The sequence below is a fragment of the Heteronotia binoei genome, chromosome 10, assembly GCF_032191835.1.
Source record: "Heteronotia binoei isolate CCM8104 ecotype False Entrance Well chromosome 10, APGP_CSIRO_Hbin_v1, whole genome shotgun sequence".
Classification (NCBI taxonomy): domain Eukaryota; kingdom Metazoa; phylum Chordata; class Lepidosauria; order Squamata; family Gekkonidae; genus Heteronotia; species Heteronotia binoei.
Genome location: NC_083232.1, coordinates 55267889 through 55288857, shown reverse-complemented (window position 1 = coordinate 55288857; position 20969 = coordinate 55267889). Strand labels below are relative to the sequence as shown.

Genomic DNA, 20969 nt, shown 5'->3' with positions numbered 1-20969 from the left:
TCCTGTTACCGTTAGGTGGATCTGTAACTGGTTGACAGACCGCACCCAAAGAGTGCTTGTGAATGATTCCTCATCCTCTTGGAGAGGGGTGACAAGTGGAGTGCCTCAAGGATCTGTCCTGGGATCTGTTTTGTTCAACATCTTTATCAATGATTTGGATGAAGGAATAGAGGGAACACTTATTAAATTTGCAGATGATACTAAATTGGGAGGGGTTGCAAACACAGAAGAAGACAGAAACAGGATACAGGATGACCTTGACAGGCTGGAAAACTGGGCTAAAATCAATAAAATGAATTTCAATGGAGATAAATGTAAATTTCTGCATTTAGGTAGGAAAAATCCAATGCATGGTTATAGGATGGGGGAGACTTGTCTTAGCAGTAGTATGTGCGAAAAGCATCTAGGAGTCTTAGTGGATCATACGCTGAACATCAACAGGAGTATAGTGTCCAGATCACGTGATGTGATGGTATCACTTTACTCTGCTCTGGTAAGACCTCACCTGGAGTATTGTGTTCGGTTTGGGGCACCACATTTTAAGAAGGATATAGACAACCTGAAACGGGTGCAGAGGAGGGCAACGAAGATGGTGAGGGGTCTGGAGACCAAGTTCTATGAGAAAAGGTTGAAGGAACTGGGGGTGTTTAGCCTGGAGAGGAGGCGGCTGAGAGGTGATATGATCACCATCTTCAAGTACTTGAAGGGCTGTCATAAAGAGGATGGTGTGGAATTGTCTTCTGTGGCCCCGGAAAGTAGGACCAGAACCAATGGGTTGAAATTAAATCAAAAGAGTTTCCGGCTCATCATTAGGAAGAACTTCCTGACCATTAGAGCGATTCCTCAGTGGAACAGGCTTCCTCGGGAGGTGGTAGACTCTCCTTCCTTGGAGGTTTTTAAACAGAGGCTAAATGGCCATCTGACAGCAATGAAGATCCTGTGAATTTAGGGGGAGGTGTTTGTGAGTTTCCTGCGTTGTGCAGGGGGTTGGACTAGATGACCCTGAGGTCCCTTCCAACTCTATGATTCTGATGCCTTCCTTGGCAGCAAGTTCTTCCAAGGATGAGTAGAGACGTATGTTTGTGCAAGGGCATGCAGTAAGTACAAAGTGTTCTAGAATCTAGACTTCTTCCTTGCAGCTTCTAAAATAGGAGAAAGAACACTTGGCAGATTCTGGAGATCAATAAGGGTTAGAGTTGACTTTCTGGTGGCTAAGGCATGGCCTGGGTAAAGGTCCATGATTATTGGTTTCTTCAGAGCTTGAAGATTCTCTCAAAGGGCTTGCTGTCACTGTAGTAGATATATCGCATAAAATTTTGTATCTGAGAACCTGCATTTAATACTTGGTGTTCTGTTGATCTGACAGTGAATCTATCTCTGCAGTTTTTATTGCTGTGAACATACACTTTAAGCATCACAGTGAATGGGTTTGTGTCTGGACTGAACTCTAACTTTATTCAGTGGGTTTGTGTGTTCTTTAATTAAAAGGTAACTTGCTGCTAATCATTTAGACTAAGATGAGTCAAGCCAGGAGTCCAGTGGGGCTGTCTTCTTAAAGCCAAGTTACCTGGGTCAAGGATTGTTAACATGTCTATTAAAAAAATTTTGAGGTCTGTTCTCTCTTGTTCTTAAAAGGGAATAAAATCACCAACTTCATATTTTGACCTTGTTTCTCAACAGGACAGCTGGGAGATTGTAGAAGGACTACGAGGTGTTGTGAATTATACTCAGGAACCACAGAAACAGGAAGGCTACCTGCTGAAAAAAAGGAAATGGCCTCTGAAAGGTTGGCACAAGGTCAGAAACAAGTATTCATCACCTATGTTTATTGCCCTTTAAAACTGAGTCACTCGGTCTGGTGTCCTTGCCAAAAGATTGTGTGAGAGAACATCACAGCTCTCAGTTTTAATAGGTTGCAGCATTTTATACTTCCTAAGCTAAAAGAGTTGTCTATATATTACAGAGATGCTTCTATCTGGACAAAGGAATTTTGAAATATGCAAAGAGTCCAGCTGATGTAAGTATCTTGAAGGCATGCTGTTCCATTGTTCTCATGTGATTTACATGATTATCTCAAAAGACAAAAAGAGATAATCCTAAAAACCAAACTCTTCTATGGTCCTCTCCTTTCCTTGACTGGAAATAACTGATTTTAAATGTCTCTTGGCAGATAGAGAGAGGGAAGCTGCATGGATGTATAGATGTTGGGCTTTCGGTGATGTCTGTGAAGAAATCAACCAAATGTATAGATTTGGATACGGAAGAACACATTTATCATTTAAAGGTGACATATTCAAGTAATTGTGTGTATCCAGCAAATGTAAAAGATGGCATGCATTCTAGATAGCTGTTATGTATGCATTAAAAATCCTGCAGAATCCACTGTGCTTGCTTGGAGTGCCCTTCTATCCTCTACTGGTAGTTTCTGTTCTTCATTAAGTGAATAGGAAAATACACCTGTATATTCTTTGAATTCTATATTTGGAAGTTATATTGGGTGGCAGATTTAGATTATTGAATTTACTTGTATGAGGAAGAAGTTGGAGGAAAACATGTTAAATCTAGTTTTTGATTCTACCATGTAATAAACTTATGTTTGTGACTGATTATTTCACATGTAGAATATTAACTGCCTGCAGCTGGCAAATAACTAAAGGGTGTAGTGTACCAAAAAAATTGTAGATACAATTTTCAAAGGTGTTAGTATATGGAGTGACAGAATGAAACATTTTGCTTCTCAGCCATGCAGGTCTAGATAAGACAAATCCAACTTCCATTCCTGATGCTCCAGTTCTCCTGTGCTGTTCAAGTCTACTTTCTTCAGTTGTGTTCAAGTGTCATAACAAGCTGCAGCTAAATTCCAATTTTGCATGAACACAGCTTGTTGCAATGCTAATATGTGGCCTTTGTTCCTTCCTCCCATCTTGTTTGGAATTTAATGCAGTCCTGCTTTGGTTGATGTCTGACTGAACTGGAGTTTGTTTACTCCACTACAAAGTGATAATTTAAATGAGGATTAAATTGTGTAGAATTGCTAAAGTGCCTGTGTTCAGACATGGTGAGCTGGAGCTATCACACCAAAAACTGTTCCGTCAAACTCTATGCACTAAAGTAGGAGGGAATTGGATTGGGTGAAGGGCATGCATGAGAATAGCAACAAGTTGTGCTCATACATCATCTGAGTTTAGTTGCAACTTGCCTTGATGTGGTTAAGTGCGTGGACTCTTTTCTGAGAGAACTGCGTTTGATTCCCTGCTCCTCTACATGCATCTGCTGGAGTGACCTTAGGTCAGTCATAAGTCTCTCAGAGCTGTTTTGCTCAAGAGCAGTTCTTGGAGAGTTCTGTCAGCTCCACCTGCCTCACGGGGTATCTGTTGAGGGGAAGGGAAGGGAAGGGAAAGGAGATTGTAAGCCACCCTGAGATTCCTTCAGGTAGTGAAAGGTGGGGTATAAATCCAATCTCTTCTATAAAATCAGAGTTTGGCTTTAAGCCTTCAGTACTCAATTTTGTTCTTAGAAAAAGACTTTGGCTCAGAACAGTGCTTTGGAACAGAGTTCAAGCTTTTTCTTTAATACTACAGGTCTTAATCTCAAGCTGGTATTTCTGTGTGATTGCAAGTGAAGCTATACTGCATCCTTGGATAGGGAAACAGCCAAGTCTTTTCCCATACAACTCAGTGGGGCAATGTGATGCCTGATCCACCTCAAAAGTGGCTGGTGGTTACAAGCTGCTGCTGCAGAGATCCAGGTCTCTGCCCGGAAGTGTCAGAATATGCACTAATCAGGCTTTTGTTTATATAATACAATTTGATAGGACTGCATATTACAATGTTATATATTGGTCATTATTTTATCTTTGCTTTGATTGCCCCAAGCATAGTTGATTGGCTATGTGGAATATCTTCAGGAGCAAACTGTGGTCTCTTATCTCTTCTTCTCCATGACCCTTACCTGCTTCATCATTCTGTGGACAGTCTCTAGTCTATGCCAGGACTTTGCTTACCCACCCACAGCATTGTACATCATCTTTCTGCCTCCTTTTGCTTCACACACACATGTCCTCAGTCACCTGTCCTGAGAAGCTGCAGCAAGTTACTACAGCATCACTGGGAAAAGTGAATCCCTTCCATTTGCTGCAGAAATACTGTACTATTTTGACAGGCTGTATAGGCTCACATAGTGGCACTACAGATCCAGGCTATAAAATAGCACTTGAGACAGAATTGCTCCTAAGCTCTGAGTATAAATAAGCAAGCTATAGTCCTGTTATTTGTAATGATTGTAACCTGTGGAATAGCTTCTTTGTATAAACCATGCTATTTTCCCCTAGGCAAAATCTCAGGAAGTCTTTGATGAGTGGGTAGCAAAATTGCGCCATCACCGAATGTATCGTCAAAATGAAATTTCCATGTTTCCACATGATATCAACAATCATTTCTTCCCATCATCCTCTGTTACGGAGTCTGGCCTTTTTGAGTACACCCCAAGCAGAAAGGTAGAAACCATATGAGGCATGGATAATAGGCTTCCTCTGGGATTAATTAGGTCTGATCTCTGAGTGAAGACTACAGCAAAGTGAGGGGCATGCATGGGTTTGGACGGCTTGGTAGATAGCTGGAGGTTGATGCTGTGATGAATCTTGTTGCTTAAACCATTATAAAAAATGTTGGCTTTTTATGTAAAAGTGGATGTCAAGAATGTCAATATTCCTAGTTAGCACAGCAGAAATTGGATGATTTCTGTTGACTCCTACCAAACATAATTTAAAATGTCATAATATGGTTCAGTCATAACTGTGTTCTGTTATGTGAATTGAGTCTAGGGATCCTTGATGTGGTGCTTTGCCGCCCCATCCTTGGGCCCTGGTCCTCAGCCACAACATCCTTGAGAGCCCCTAAGAATGAAGAGGGGGGGTGCTCCACCTTGTTCCTCTGCTCTCGTCCATGGCTGCCAGTCCTAGTGGCAGAGTCACTGTCCTCATCAACCAGTTCCTGGGCATTCTTTAAGGAGGTTTAAGGGAGGCCATGGCCCACCACTGACCCAAGAAGTTGATAGGAGAGCAGGAGTGCCCCCTCCTGAATCATGCAGATCCTCCCTGTAGCTACCCCATGCTGTCCAAACTGGCAGTTTGCCAGCTGGGCAGCCCTACCTTCTTATCTTCTGATGGGCTGGATGTGACATGCCAGGTCCATGCAGGTCTGCCCTGCTGAGCCACTGTCCATAAGGGTGGGGCCACTGATCCATTTGCCAGGGCTGCTCCTGATCTGGACAGCTCTCCTTTGTCTTCCCTAGGCACCCAGGACTGTCACCTCTGCTGCCAGACTTTTGGTTTGCATGCTGCCTCCAAGCATAATGACCTAATTAAAAACTCCCCATTTTGTGCAAACCATAGTTTGTCATTATGTCAGAACCACAAAGAGTGCTTTGTTCTTTTCCCTGCAAACCAGGATTCTCAACTCCTGGTTGAATACTGATTTGGAATCCTCATTTACAAAGAAGAGAACAATCCACATTTTGCAATTCAGACTTAATGGAATTAAATCCCAGCATGCAAAGAGAGCATAGAGAAACATGTGAGCATGAAGATCTTCCACCTCCAGGCTGTGCAACCCTTAGTTTTCTATGTTCTCTGAAATATGCTTTTCTGTTTTCATAGTAAGTTTGGTAGTTTGGTCATTCATGCTCAGAAAATGTCTATCTAGTGGTCTTCATGGTGGGACATGGTTTAGAAAAAAACTTAATTGTTCTTGCCCAAGATCAGCATATGTAGTTAAACTTCACTACATGATGTATTGATAACTGATTACAGACCGGGCAGTGCTAGTGCACAGTAACACAATATGATAGTGTTTCAGTTTAACATAAAGAAACGTAAGTTTTAAGTTGGCTATATAGGTAAGGCTTAACCATTGGTAACAGTAGTGGGAAATCAGTAGTTTCCTTTTGTGGTACAACAAGGCATGTGGGTGGGGGATTCAAGCAATTTTTCAGATCAACACAGGTACAGATACAGCTTTTATATAGTTTTTATAAATTTGAATTACTTTTGCAAGTCTCTGGGATCTGTACCTAAGCCTTTGTACCTGGCTTTGAAATATACATTAGTCATAACAAAGTTATGTTGAGTACTTATTTTTCCTCCTGGAATTTTTCTTTGATAAAGAAATGTTGTTTCCACGGTACAGAGAGGCAGCATGACGCAACAGAATTCAGTGCAGACCGGAAGTAGTTTATCATTCTCCTGCTTAAATAATGAGTCGAGGATTCCACCTTGGCTTCAATCTTCTGAGGATATGGAACAATGCTCAAAAGGTAACTTGGACAAAATGATTTCAGACCTCATATTGTTTTACTTTTTACAGTGTTTTCTTGCACAATTCTCCAGAGGTAGCTGTCTTTGCACAGTGCCTTTCTCATAAATTAACCTTTAAAAATATTTTATAGCAAGTTCTAGTTTTGAGGTTAGGTATTAGTTCTCCTCCATTTCCTATATACCTATCAGTTGTTTCACCTTTAAAGGAATACCTGCTAAATATGGATAACTGAAGTCCAATTACTTGAAGCAGGATGTTGGCAAACAGAATAGTTTAATCATGGTATAAATACTGAGTAAAGGACTCTTCACCACCCAATTCAGAAGAACCTTCTTCTTCAGGTTTGTTAACAGATAGCTCAGCTCTTCTCAATGTATTATTAAGGCTCCCCCCCCCCATTGTATTTTCCTAACCAGGCAATACTTCTGATGTGTGTTAAGATTTGAGTAATATTATCAAAGCCTTTCTGTTCAAGAAAACTAATAATTATAGTGGGAGCACATTACTGGATGACCTAAGTATGCTAAAGTTAACAGATTTTGCATCCATATCCAGCTAAAAATTATTAGTGCAGCAACATATAAAAGCCAATTGTTTTCTAAGGTGTCCATTTCATCCCTATATCAAATAAGTTAATGGAACAATTTTTGGGGAACTTTCACAAGTGATGCCTTTTTGCTATGCTGTTTTGAGTCAGCTAAAATCCTAATGCATTCTAACAACACTAAAACATGATGGATAAATATAACAATTATTTTTAAAATGTCCTCCTGTAAGGATAAGAGCAGTATTTAATAGAAAGCTATGCCCCTTGTACCCTGTAACTAGGTTACCCAGAAATTAGTTATTATACAAAGCTGTGCTGAACGATTTTAGCTGTGTGTCAGTTTCTTCTATTTTTCTAGTTGCTAGGCAAAAAAACCACACACAAAACCAAGCGAACAAAAAACCCCCATGATTTCCTTTATTCCAAACAGACCTCTCCCACTGTCATAACTATCTCTTGGAGATGAGCCAGCTTTTGCAAAGCATGGAAGTTCTCCATAGGACCTACTCAGCACCAGCTATAAATGCCATGCAGGTGAGTTGTGAAAATTGCTACTTCTGCGGAACATGCTGCTGGCTGATGTTAGCATTTTTTCAAAGATTTATTACAAATGGCATTCTGCTCTTTCCCTTGTGCTTCTCTAAAGGGCATCCCTTTTGAAAGCCCTAAAAAAGAAAAAAGGACACACCGAAGGTGGCGTTCCCGGGGTATTAGTAAAGATACCAAAGGAATGTTACAGGTAACTGACAATTTCCCTTCTTCCCTCCCTTAGCCTAACATAAAATGAACACACTTGTGAGAACTCTCATTTTCTCTGGTATAATGGAGGTATAATTGATGGCCTTAGTAACTGCTGTCTATTGACAGATGGTTATATTATTCTGCTAGTATTAAGCAGCATGTAGGATGAGTAGGGAGTATTATATTAACTAAGTCAATGAGCCTCTCATCCATTGAAATTTTAACAGCATAATAAATAAGATTTATCTGTCTCTGAGTGGTTCCATCCATTTGGAGAGCTCGCATTTATCTTGTTTGCTGGGTTTATATTGGTGCTGCTGTGTGGTGTGGGAAGGCATGTAGTGTCTCCATCCTAAGGACCTTGGATAGCATGGCAGGAAAAAGACTTCTGTCTGAAGCCACAGAAAGCTGCTTCTAGACAGTTTTGGACTAGATGGATGGTGTTCTGTTTTAAGGCAAAACCTTGTAGTGTAGGCTGGGCAGTAGTCAATTGATATTACTGAAAAACTGCCTATTGTTTTATGGTCAAATGTTGTCAGATGTTCCATGTAGTCAGTAATCTTGTCATGTGTCATATACCCATCATCTGATAGCAAAAGGAAGAGTAATGGTCACTTGCTCCCTATTCCTGAAGAAATCAGAGCTCTGTGTATGTCCATTCAGGAGCAAGCACTGTCTGCCCTACATCTTGCTCTGCTAATCTTGCCTTCAATTGAACTGCATGGCTCATCTTTTCTTACTGGTTGTGTACTGTATTTGTAGTTAGAGGTCATGTTTAGAGGTCAGAAAGGAAGCATAAAGCAAACTCACACAAGTAGCTATCAGAGGGTCCCTAGTGCGAGGGTTGTCACCTAGTCAAAATTTGAGCTTCTAAACTGCCTAAAACCCCAGACCCAACCTGTGAACTCCATAATAAGTGAACTGTCATGGCTGCTAGATAGGTGAAAACAAACCAGCAAACTAGAACAGAGCTCAGACCTCTTCCCTACAGTCAGCTGATGGCCTGGGTTAAGATGGCTAGCAGACAACTTCTTGGGCTATGCAGCATTTGTGAGGTGACTCTAACCATAGGCTGGAAGTAAAGCAAAAGAACATCAGATTTCAGCTGCCAGATATAGTAGTCTACACATGCTTAGGAGCTTTTTCTCCTTTTTGAGGGAGTTATTTCCTGAGGGAGAACATAAAAGGAACGTTGTATGTATATCCAAAGGAATTCAGCCCTAAGGTACAGCCGTGTACACTGAAGATGGGGTATTGAGAAGCTTTTCATGACAATGGATTTGGAGAAGGAAATGGCTCAATTTATAGGAAAAGGGAGTTTCAGGCCCAAGGAAAGATTAGGGAAAGAGGCACAGAGAAGTGAGTGGGAGAAAGAAGCAAAAGTGGATCATTTGTATATAAGCAAAAAGTGTCATAGACCACAAGTACCCAACAGTTGGGACTACCACCGAGTCAGCTAAATTAGCCAGAGGGAGGAGAAGGGCCTCCAGGTGCTCTGTCATTGTGTTCTGTAAAGCTTCTTAGTTGAACTATTTTAATAGTTTTTGCCGTTAGCTTAACTATTTTCATTTTTCTTTTCCATTTAATGCTTTAAGTGTCTGATATCATTTGACTAGTTAGCCGACAAAGTTGTTTGGGGTGTGTTGGGTGACTGGTCAAATGCCAGCCCTAATATACTGTCCACTGTGCTTTTGCCATGGCTGTGCTCCAGCCTAGCCATCCCATCCCTTGCCTTTTGTTTCCCCACACTTCCAATCTCTTGGATCCAGCAAAACGTTTGGTGAGGAGCTGGAGCACAACTTTACAGGTGAGTGACTGATAACTTCCTCCCACAAATTTAAGGAATTTCCAAGGCAAGGCAGGAAAAAGGTATTTCTTATCTGTGTATGTGAAGAATAGCAGAGATCAAGGAGAAAAGGGTGGCACAGAAATTTTAGCCGGAAGATAATTTATTCATGCCATGGTCTTTTAGATGCACTGTAATCTAGTCACAAAATATTGTGGTCATGATTTCAAACCATCCTGCATAAACAGTTCCAATATACATCCAGCAGCCCTGACTGTTAATGTTGATTTTGATGCCAGTATTTAGTATAGGACACTAAAGTGATGCAGATTCTACCCAGAAGATCCATGTCAAGAATTAGGAAGTGAGGAGTGGTAAGGAGAGAGTTAAGTGGTCATGCAGCTGTGTGCACAGTGAAGCTGGGGTACTGAGAAGCTTTTCATGAAAATAGGCTTGTGGACAATACTCCCTCTAAACTGTGGAGTCCTGTGAGCAAAAATTCTACTTTGTGAGCTAATAGCATTAAAGCTGTGAGCCGCTGCCTAAATTAGTTTGCTCTGGGGCAATTTTTTCTGAGCTAAGGCAAAAATGTGTGAGCCAGAGGCTAAAAAACTGTGAGCTAGCTCACATTAACTCAGTTTAGAGGGAACACTGCTTGTAGGTAACACTTGGAGAAGGAAATACCTCAATTTATATGAAAAGGGAATTTTAGGCACAAGGAAGATTAGGGGAAGAGGCACAGAGAAGTGAGTGGGAGAAGGAAGCAAAAGTGGATCATTTGTAGGGGTCCCCAACAGTGTACCCTCTAAGCTGAGCTAGCTCACAGTTTTTTAGCCTCCAGCTCACACATTTTTGTGTTAGCTCAAGAAAAATGGCCCCAGAGCAAACTAATCAATGCAGTAGCTCACAACTTTAATGTCAATAGCTCACAAAGTAGAATTTTTGCTCACAAGACTCCACAGCTTAGATGGAGTATTGGTTCCCAACCTTGTTGAGCCTGTGGGCACTTTTTGAGTTTTGGGAAGGGGTAGTATGCACCATCAAAAAAGGCTGCTGTGGAGCAAAGCTGGTCTCAAAATAGTTCGCATGGGGGATTTAATTCTATGGCCAAGTCAAGGGTGCACAGCTATAACACACCTGCCTGGGATTAGTTTAAAGCAGGGGTGGTCAAACTATGGCTTGGGAGCCACATATGGCTCTTTCATACATATTGTGTGGCTCTTGAAGCCCCCACAGCCCCAATGACTGGCTCAGAGAAGGCATTTCTCTCTTTAAATTGGTGGCTTGGAGAATGTATTTAAAGTTAAATTTGCTTACTTCCCACTTCTCCCTCCCTGCATCTCCTTCCTTCCTTCCTTCCTTCCTTCCTTCCTTCCTTCCTTCCTTCCTTCCTTCCTTCCTTCCTTCCTTCCTTCGGCTCTCAAACATCTGACATTCATGTCTTGTGGCTCCCAAACATCTGATGTTTATTCTATGTGGCTCTTATGTTAACCAAGTTTGGCCACCCCTGGCTTAGAGTTTAGCTGATCAGTCAGCTGGTAGGAAGGAACCCAAGCTCCCTGTCTTTTTTCCTGTTCCATTGAAGAACCTTTGGATTTTTTTTCTAAGAATCAAGAAGTACCATAAGTGAGCACTGGGAAACACATTGGTGGTTGTTGTAGTGCCACTGGGTGCTGTGTTAGGGATCATTTATGTACAGAGAATGAATGAAGGCAATAGAGCTAAGTACTGAGAAAATTAAGAGTTTTGTAGAGACAAAACATTTCAAACCAACTTAGAGAAGGGTATTGGGACAGAGGTTTAAGATGAGAGGAGGTGATTTGAGAACTGTAGCTCAGCATAGCATACCAAATAACCTGAAAGGGGGTGGGGGTGGGGATCCAAGATGGGAAACCAGCAAAAAAGTTAAAATCATTTAAATGGGAGATGAACAGCACCATTTCAGAACTCTTATACATTCAAACAGTAAAATAACAATCTATAGCAAGGTTTCTAGAATCATAATTAATTTTCCAGATACTACGCAGCAACTATCAAATGCATGAATCTTATTATTTAATCTTCAAGGGTAACAGTCCACTTCAGATCAGTGACTTTTCCTCCCTGTAGTATAATTTATTAGCACTTAGAAACCTTTTGTACTAATACTGGAAGCTGATGTATATTCTTTGTAGGTACCAGCGGTTCTTTCTGCTCCATTGAGGCTGCATGCTTCCAATCCTAATTTATCGACAATAGATTTTGTGGAAGAGAAAAGTTACTCTAATGGTTCTGAAACATCATCAGAATTTTCTAAAATGCAAGAGGACTTGTGTCATATAGCACATAAAGGTAAATGGAGTTTTGTTCACTGTGATACAAGTAAAGATCATGGCAATTAATTGTGGAGTTTAATGAAAAAAAATAATTCCTCTGTCTTTGTCTCTCCTTTTGTCTCCAAGATGTAAAAATGCTCAAAGTATGCAACCAATTTAATATCTGAACTTTTAAAAAAGCTTTAGCTAGACACCAGATCATCCTGTCTTACTTTTGTGGCCTTACCAGAATGTCTGCAGACATGTAAAGCATGTCAGCGAGAAAAGAACGATACATTAATTATTAAATATTTGCTATTTGTGATATATCCTGGTTGAATTTTTATAACAGTATGTATTAATTTTTGTGATAAACCAATCTTTAGTGTCTGCTAATCTGAAAAATATTTGTTAAAATTAGTTATCTAAAATGCAGCTGTACATAACATCTGGCTTATGTGTACACATGCTCCAAGTAGCTTGCTGGAATTCAAAGTTGGCATTTGTGATGTAAGTGGGTTGCTATGGTAGTAACCTATTTTTAGTGAGTGCAGAATAGAAAATTCATTTTATGGAGCTAGCAGGCCAGCACAAGCTGGCACTTGTCAGCCTTAAGAAAAACAAAATAAAAATCATTAGTTAAACTTTGCTGCTGTGAATGATAAATCTTTTGCATGTATATATATTCACTTTTAGCAGGGTTCTAGTTGCAGTGGAGAAAAACACAGATGCTTCTTAGGTCTTTTACACACAGGAAATATTTCTAAAAGCACTTCACTAAACACAGGAAATATTCAGTGATTCACTTTCAACTCAAATAAAACAAAATTCCTTTGAATCAGCTTGTTGCTCTGTATGATTAACTTTGCTTGCTTGATTCATGTGACAGTTCTAGATAGTGAAGAGCACTGGTGCAAGTTGCATCAAACAAAATGATTGTTTCATTTTGTATACAGAGGTGAAAGTGTTAAACCCAAGTCTGTTCAGAGTTGGTTATATGAATCATTCCATACAGATTCTGTGTGTTTGTAGGCCATTTTAAAAGGGAATGAGATGATCATATTCACATGGCGATTGCAGCATGTTGTTGGAAATTTTTGTTCTATGGTGACTCAGTGTAGTGGCCCTTGGTGGAAAGAAGTGCAATATGATGAGATTATCATTAAGTGAATGGGTACTTGTCATTTAAATCTTCCATTAGCTACAGTTGTTTTGTTTCCTGATGTACCACAGCGGATATCATGTTTGGTTATTTTTCTTCAAAGCTGTCTGCAATGAATATAATTAGCTTAACAGTTAGCTTTGCTGTCATTACTTACTATTGAATTGTATTTAGTTGTTGAGGGAAGAAATGCTCTGAAAGTCTTTTAATGTGCTGAATGATTGCATTGAATAGTGCTGGGCTAGGGAGAACTGATTCAGATCCTCAGTCCACTGTGATTCTCAGACCAATTTTGCATTCAACCAATGCCGCTCTGACGTTCCTCTTTTCAGTGCAGCGTCCTTCCGATTTCCCACTATCTGCTCTGGGGCTTCAGCTTGCGTCGCTGTTTTTGCAAGGCAAAGAGAAACTGCTAAAAACCAGTTTCTCTTTACTGTGCAAAAACGGTGACGCAAGCTGAAGTCCCCGGGCAGATAGTGGGAAATTGGAAGGACACCGCGCTGAAAAGAGGAATGTCAGAGTGGCATAGGGTGAGTGCGAAATCGGTCTCAGTGGTGACACTGAACAAGCCAATATCACTGTCCAGCCAGCCCTCCCCACAAAGAATAAAATTGGATCACTTAATGAACACCATCCTGACAGCCAGGATGCAAATGTGGTTAAATAAATGCTATTTCATCTATCTGGTTGTGAACTAATAATCTTTCCTGGCTATAGTTATGTTGCACACTTTATGAAATAGTGTATGCTACTTGTTGGCTTTATTGTGCATTTCATAGGTTGACTGAATTTAGGATTGTATCTACAGTATTTGAAAGAGATCAGTAGTTTAATTACGTGCATTATTTCCCTTTTTAATTAAAACTAAGGGCTCAAATGCATGGGATGGGGAGAATTCTGTGAACAGTGCACTGTATTGCTATGTCTTGGTCTGTAGACAGTGATGTTTCTGTAACCTAGACCACTTTTGCTATGTTTTTATAGTGTACTTTACCTTAAAGTCAGCTTTTAGTACAATATCAACGGAGAGAGAGAAACTGAAGCAGCTGTTTGAACATGATTCAGCTCCATCTCCATCTGCTCAGATAGTTGGATTGAAGAATGCCTTATCATCTGTAAGTTACTTATATTGATAATCCTATAAATTGCTTCTTAACTATACTTTTGTTGTAAACCTCATGAAAATGAAAGCATAAGAATAATAACATGTGTATATAATCAGAGCTGTTGTGCTCTCACACCTTGATATCTGCCTTTGGTTCACTAGCCAAACACCAGTCATTATAATGGACAACTGTGAGAGGAGAAAAATTTGAATGCAGTGGTGCCTTTAAGACCAACAGTTTTATTCAAGGTATAAGCTTTCATATGCAAGCAAATTTCTTCAGATTGCACCTGAAAGCTTATACATTGAATAACACTTTGTTGGTCTTAAAGGTGCTATTGAATTCAAAGTTTGTTCTGCTGCTTCAGACCAACACAGGTGCCCACCTGAATCTAACTGAGAAAGGGTGCAGTGTGTTAACATGCTTGCCTAGCATATCATCTGTATTACTAGTCGATCACAATGTGTGGGTGGAACCAGCCCCAACTGCAATGTTTCCATCAAATGTGATTGCTTATTTTTCCCCAAAGGTTTGAATGGTGGCCATTCAGTTATATAAGAGAAGGTAAAGTGGCACATCTTAAGGGAGTATTTGAAAGGAGGATTGACCCATGCCTTGGGCCAGCTCTGTGATTCCTACCCCCCTAGTCTTCACTCTCACATTGCAGTCCATTTACTTTGACCTGTGAAACTTAATGCGAGACTCTGGGAAATAACTCAGTGCTCCTGTCTGTATAGCCCTATATGTAGATGAATAGACTGAACCAGCTCTGATTAATACATTCATGATTGAAATATTTTTTGCTGCCCAACAGACACTAGCAAAAAAATCTGGTGGTCCCCTACTTAAAGTTTTTTTTTAAAGTTTCTTATTTAAGAAATTTGTTTCCTTCCTCTCTCTGCACATACATATCCTGCAAAGCTGCTTTCAAACATAGACCAACAGTACAAATAGACTAAGACAACGGATAATTAAAATAACTTCACAATGGAGAATCACAGCACCAGTGTTTTAGCAATACAGCAAGTTGAGGCATGAAAGATTAGTTAGCAGTTACTTAATACCAAGCAAATAACTGAATCTGGTGTGAGATGCTGAAATTTCAGAGCCTGCTTTTCAAAGGGCAGCTTCAGATTTTCATTTATCATGAAAAAAATTTAGTGACAGCATTTGGGCAATCTAGCACACGCCTTAACCACAAAGCTTTGTGTTTGAAGACAAAAGAAGTTACATATTTCCTTTCCTGTTGTGATAATAAAAACACCTAAAGCTGTGATCATTAATGATACTTGTTAAACAATCAGCAATTTAACCAGATTGTTTAATTTCGGGTTATTTTTTGGATGCCTGGTCGCATTTTAGTGTCACCTGCACAGTGTTTTCTGATATACTGATGATGACCTTAAGATGCCTGTATAAAATACAGCTCATGTATTGGGCATAGTCCTCAAGCTCTTTGGCAAGGAGAAGGTTCTGCTGTTCTCACAATGAGAATATGCAGTGATTGGAAACCAAAGTAAATCAGGGGTAAATTTACTTGACAGACCTGTAGGTATTCCATTTCTGAGCACTTTTCAAGCATCCTATTCTGACTCTGCCCCACCCCCCCCATTCCCTGTACTACTTAAGCTTACTTAGGCCAATGGCTTTTGCAAATGTGAGTGAAAAATAGCACTGAGCAGTGTTAATGTTAAAATTAATATAGCAGTAGCTATGACTGTAACAATCTTTCAGAGGGTAGCTGTGTTGGTTTCCAGGAGAACAGCCACATTTGAATCTACTACCACCTTAGAGACCAAAAAGATGAGGGGGATGGTATACACTTTCAAGGGTCAGTGCTCTCTTCATCAGAGCATTAACTCTTGATACTTTATACTTTGAAAATCTTGTCGATCTCTAAGCTGCTACTGGGATTGACACTAGCTGTAAAATTCTTATTCATGAGTTGATTGATATACTCAAAATAAATTCTACAAAATCAAGTTGTAAAGTAGCTTTAAAGAGTAGTACTCTTTTGCATGGCAGGTCAATTGCTGTATCCTATCCATTTGACACCAGTTCTACTCCTAGAGCTCTAAATCACACACCTTTGGTTCCTCAAAATCACTGCCTTGATTGCTTTTAACAGCTTTAAAACATTGTTCAGCAAGTACTTAGATGGAAGTTTGAGCTATTTTGGTATATCTTATGAATCTGCTGGAAATATTTCCTCTCCCCCTTTCAGTTCTACTGTGTCTCAGCAGGCTAGTAGCATTTATTCTTCAACTAGCTTGATGCAAAGAGGGCTGGCCTTTGAAAAGTCGGAGTGGCGGAAGCTCCTGCCAAGTGCCAAGCTCACCACATCTTTTCTCAGCTGTATCCCAGCTGTTCTTATGGAAAGCCACCTATTACTCTCAAGAGCCAAACTGAATCTCCATGTTCAGAAGCCGAATACATCTTGGAGCAAACAACAGTACTGGGTAGTCACCTTCATGTCCTGCTCATAAGCTTCCCAGAGGCATTTAACTGAGCACAGTTGGAAACAGAATGCTGGACTGTATAGAAGCGTGACATAGCTAGGAGGTGAAGGTGGCTGTAAAGCTATGCTCTGAATTTCTCCTCTTTCTTCCCTCCTCACCCCCAATCCCTCTGAGCTACGGGGAGGGCAGGATATAAATCTCATAAAATAAATAAATACATATTACAATCCTATATCAACCAGCAATAGCATGTTCACCAACAACAACAGAAATTTTTGGCAGCCATGGAAAGCAATGTTCCCAGCATTATTTAGCCCACAGCACATAATTAACTTATGGAATCCATACCTGCAAGGTAGGGTGATGACTGCTAATAGCCAGCTTGCCTACCCCTCTTTTTTCTCAACTTTTTTTATTTGCTTTAAAAGCAAATTCTGTCAGCACCATTTGCACTCTTATGTAGCGTATAAACTAGGAGTCTCATACCATGTACTCATGGAGGTGTTGCATATGTATCACAAAGAGTGTGTGGTTTAATTATTTCTGTGTGCATTGTGCACATGTGCAATTTTTATCATCATTCTACCTGTTCAGCTGGCTGTGTGCCTTATATAAGAAGCCACAAGTAGGAATGTTGTTCTTCTGTATTTTATCTTAGTATACTGGAGGCACAGAGTGGTAAAGCTGCAGTACTGCAGTCGGAGCCCTCTGCTCACGACCTGAGTTCGATCCCAGCGGAAGCTGGTTCAGGTAGCCAGCTTCAGGTTGACTCAGCCTTCCATCCTTCCAAGGTTGGTAAAATGAGTACCCAGCTTGCTGGGGGGAAAGTGTAGATGACTGGGGAAGGCAATGGCAAACCACCCCATAAAGAGTCTGCCATGAAAACGTTGTGAAAGCAACATCACCCCAGAGTCGAAAACAACTGGTGCTTGCATAGGAGACTACCTTTACTTTTACCGGAGGAGAAAGTGAGCTTTCTCTTTTCATTCTTTTTTTCCTGCTTTTGGAAGTTCTTTCTTTGAAAATCAGGCCCTAAACAAAGAGATTAGGGTTGCAATCTTGGTCTGACTTGCTTCCAAGTTAATCCTGTTTAGGAGTTCATTTTCCTTTTGTTTACTACTTCTAAAAATTGATTATTGAACTGGTTTCCAACATGAGAGTGTGCCTGCTGAGAAGGCTCTAATGTTTTTATTCACATGATTGAAAGAAATGTGTTCCATGTGACGGCCCTCAGCAGGGGACATTTTGTAGAAAAGTAGGTGGTGGAGCTTATCCAGGGATTGTTATGCAGCTGCACATACTATTCAGTGGACAAGGAGGTGGAACTCTCAGAAGGAGGAGGTGGAACTCTCAGAAAGGTTCAGGAGCTGTGCTCCTGTGAGCTCTCGCTGAATCTGAAGCCTGGCCCTCAGAAAAGGCAATCCCAGTTTGTATAAACACAGAGCAACTGCCCTCTTTGTTCCGCAAACTCAATTGCTGCATATATGTTGGTGTTTCCTGCAGTAAACATGTAAAGCATGGGTGACCGATGTGCATCTCCATCACCTGTATAGGAATACTGTCAGCCTAGGATTTTCAGATGTATGCATGTAAATGCTTTAAAATGTAAATCAGACATCGTTCCAATCTTAGAAGAATGGGAAAATAAATTTGCCGATTATGCAGTAAGGGCAAGATTAACAGCTTATTTGAGAAACAGATTAATTTCAAATTCTGAGGAGAGATGAAATGTCTATTATGTAAGTAGGAGACAAATTTAAAATGAGAAACAGTTCAAAATTTAGAATGTGACAATTTAAAATTGTATATAAATGTATTGCAATGCATATAAATGTACTATATTGTAGAAGCAGAATAAGCTTTGAAAATGAAAGTATAAGGAACTGAATTTTAAACAAAAATACCATCTGTTTTTTACTGTGAAATATATAATAGATTTTTCTTTAAATTTTGGTATATCAAAGCTATAATTAGCAAGTAAAATGATGAAATGTTTAATACAATATGCAGCAATGATGAAATCAGTAATATAGCTCTAAAATAGATTAGTTAGAAAATTGGAAATTCACTCTGAAATATCTTAAAATTATAATGAAGGGGATGTTGTGGAGAAGTGTTTTTGTTTTATATACCCCATAATGTATAACAACTTTTGATATATACAATTTGTTTTATAACCCTTCTTTCCTTATGTATCTCTCATATATCATTATCTTGTTTATTAAAATATTAAAATAAATATTTTAAAATATTTGTTTATTAAAATATTAAAATAAATATATTAAAATAAAATGTATGTGACACTCTTATTAACAGTGATGTCCATACAGAAATTTGGTTTGCTGCATAAAATACAGAGCCACTTACTGACAACTTCTTGGCCATTCACACAGTGACCAGAAAAAACAGAATGATCTTCCATTTCTCAGGACTTAGAACACAGTACTTTAAGCCACTGTCTGCTCTCCCTCATTTATTTATGTGACAGTCTGTGTAAGAAAACTGAGCTCTGATGGAGGAAAGCAAAATACTTTGTAAGAGCCCAAGCCGTCCTCTGCAATTCATCCAAACGGCATGCATGAAATAACTTGCATATTTATAGTGAAGGGCACGGCGGCATCTATTTATTTAATGTTGAATGTTGCTCTCTTTTTTTGCCTCCTTATAGTAATATAGTGTAGTAACTTTTTAAAAATGAAGCTTTTTATGGACTCTTTCACTAGCAAAATGAGAGTAGAGGTCCCCACTGGTGGACCTTCTGATGGCACTTGGGTTTTTTTGGCCTGATCCAACAAGGCTTCTCTTGTGTAGAGGGGTCCTCATGATAAAAGCCAGTCCTCATGATAAAAGCCAGTAACAAGATTCTTCAACCAGAGAATCCAAATTGTGTGTTACAGTAAATTAAATATGATTCAAGCAATGTTCTAAGTTGCAGAGTCTTGTGAGCTACTGGCATTAAAGTTGTGAGGTACTGCATAAATTAGTGTGCTCTGGAGTCATCCTTCCTGAGCTAATACAAAAATGTGTGAGCTGGAGGCTAAAAATCTGTGAACTAGCTCACACTAACTCAGCTTAGAGGGAACACTGGCTTCAAGGTATATTTGCTGGGGTTTGGATAAGGTATTGTGATCCCGATGAGGGCTGAAATTCTTGGATAACCGGGTTTCATGTTGGATAGCTGGTTCTTTGTGGTAATCATAGAATCATAGAGTTGGAAGAGTACACACAGGTCATCTAGTCCAAACTCTTGCTCAATGCAGAATAAGTCCAAAGTATCCTGCATGTATATCAAATTCCTACAGTTTTCCTTAGGATTGCTGAGAATCTGTTGAGCCAGTGTGGGGTAGTGGTGAAAAACACTGGACTAGTATCTGGGAGAACTGAGTTCATATCCCCACTTGTGCCATGGAAGCTAACTGGGCCAGTCACACACTCTCAGTCTAACCTACCTCACAGGGTTGTTGTGAGGATAAAATGCAGGACGGGAGAATTATGTTAGCTGCTTTGAGTCCCTGAGGGGGGGAGGGGGAGAAGGGGAGTACAAATGAATTAAATTTAATTTAAAAATCAATCAAAATGTTCCATGTTGCTTGTTCACACAAATAGATACCATATCTGATAGCCGCTGCCCTGAGGCTAATATCTGGGACAATGTGTTCTGCGAAGAAATACTGATAATAGCTAAGCATCTCCAGGGAATGAGGAAGTGTTGGCAAAATAAATAAATGACCCTGTCAAATTCTGTTAGGATTAGAAGGCTATTCTGAAAGTAGACCATTGGCTGTATTCCAGTAGATTCTCTCTCCTCTGTGTGGTCATCCAATCTTTTCTAATAAAAAAAAAAATTAGATGTATTTCATTCTTTCTCCCAAAGGATTCATTTTGGACAGGCAATCTGACTGACACCAGACATATGATTGAAGTCCCTGGTTCTAACCCATCGATATAGATTTTTAAAATTTTGTTTAGTGGTATTGATTTAAGAATGTGGTGCCATAGGCAAAGACTTTGAAGGAAAGCTGAGCCACTGCCTCTTCTTTCATCATGTCCTGGTTTGATTTAATGCTTGTGCCTTCCTCGGGGTTATTACAAACCTAAGCGTAGAAACATTTTGTTTCTCTCTGCTTCTCCTTGATCATTATTGATTGGTGAAATTGTATTTTGTTAATTTAAGAATGATAAAAGATGGAATATGTTCCATGTCATAACAAAAAGAAGCTCTGATTTAAGCAAAAAGAGTCTGCTGGTGCAATCTTAAGAGCAGAGAACATCCAAGAGACCAAAACAGACACACAAAATTCAAACATGGAATGAAGTTGATCTCACAGTTGCAATATTCTGTGGCTTATTAGAAATCATGGCTACCTGAACAAAGCAGACCCTGGTATTGCAAGCTAACCTGGTAGCAGGAACCTTGTAAACTTGCAGCTTACCACTTACAACCTCCTCCTAAGTGATTTTTTGGATTGGCAAAATACCTCCTGAAAATCAAGAAATGGGAAATGGAACACCGAGTACCGTAGGTACATAGTAAACTGTGGGGAGGGAAGAGATAACTGA

At 39.8% G+C, this 20969-nt stretch overlaps 1 protein-coding gene across 2 annotated transcripts in view; it reads left to right on the top strand.

Annotated features, from left to right (window-relative positions):
- Nucleotides 1–20969, top strand: part of OSBPL3 (oxysterol binding protein like 3) — a 117413-nt gene that overhangs the window by 68381 nt on the left and 28063 nt on the right. For both annotated transcript variants that reach the window (XM_060248667.1, XM_060248666.1), the window contains exons 3-11: nucleotides 1681–1797; nucleotides 1964–2017; nucleotides 2171–2284; nucleotides 4331–4495; nucleotides 6186–6312; nucleotides 7292–7395; nucleotides 7508–7600; nucleotides 11563–11719; nucleotides 13829–13959. In XM_060248667.1, coding sequence (XP_060104650.1) covers nucleotides 1681–1797; nucleotides 1964–2017; nucleotides 2171–2284; nucleotides 4331–4495; nucleotides 6186–6312; nucleotides 7292–7395; nucleotides 7508–7600; nucleotides 11563–11719; nucleotides 13829–13959 — 1062 coding nt within the window. The remainder of the gene's footprint in view (nucleotides 1–1680; nucleotides 1798–1963; nucleotides 2018–2170; nucleotides 2285–4330; nucleotides 4496–6185; nucleotides 6313–7291; nucleotides 7396–7507; nucleotides 7601–11562; nucleotides 11720–13828; nucleotides 13960–20969) is intronic.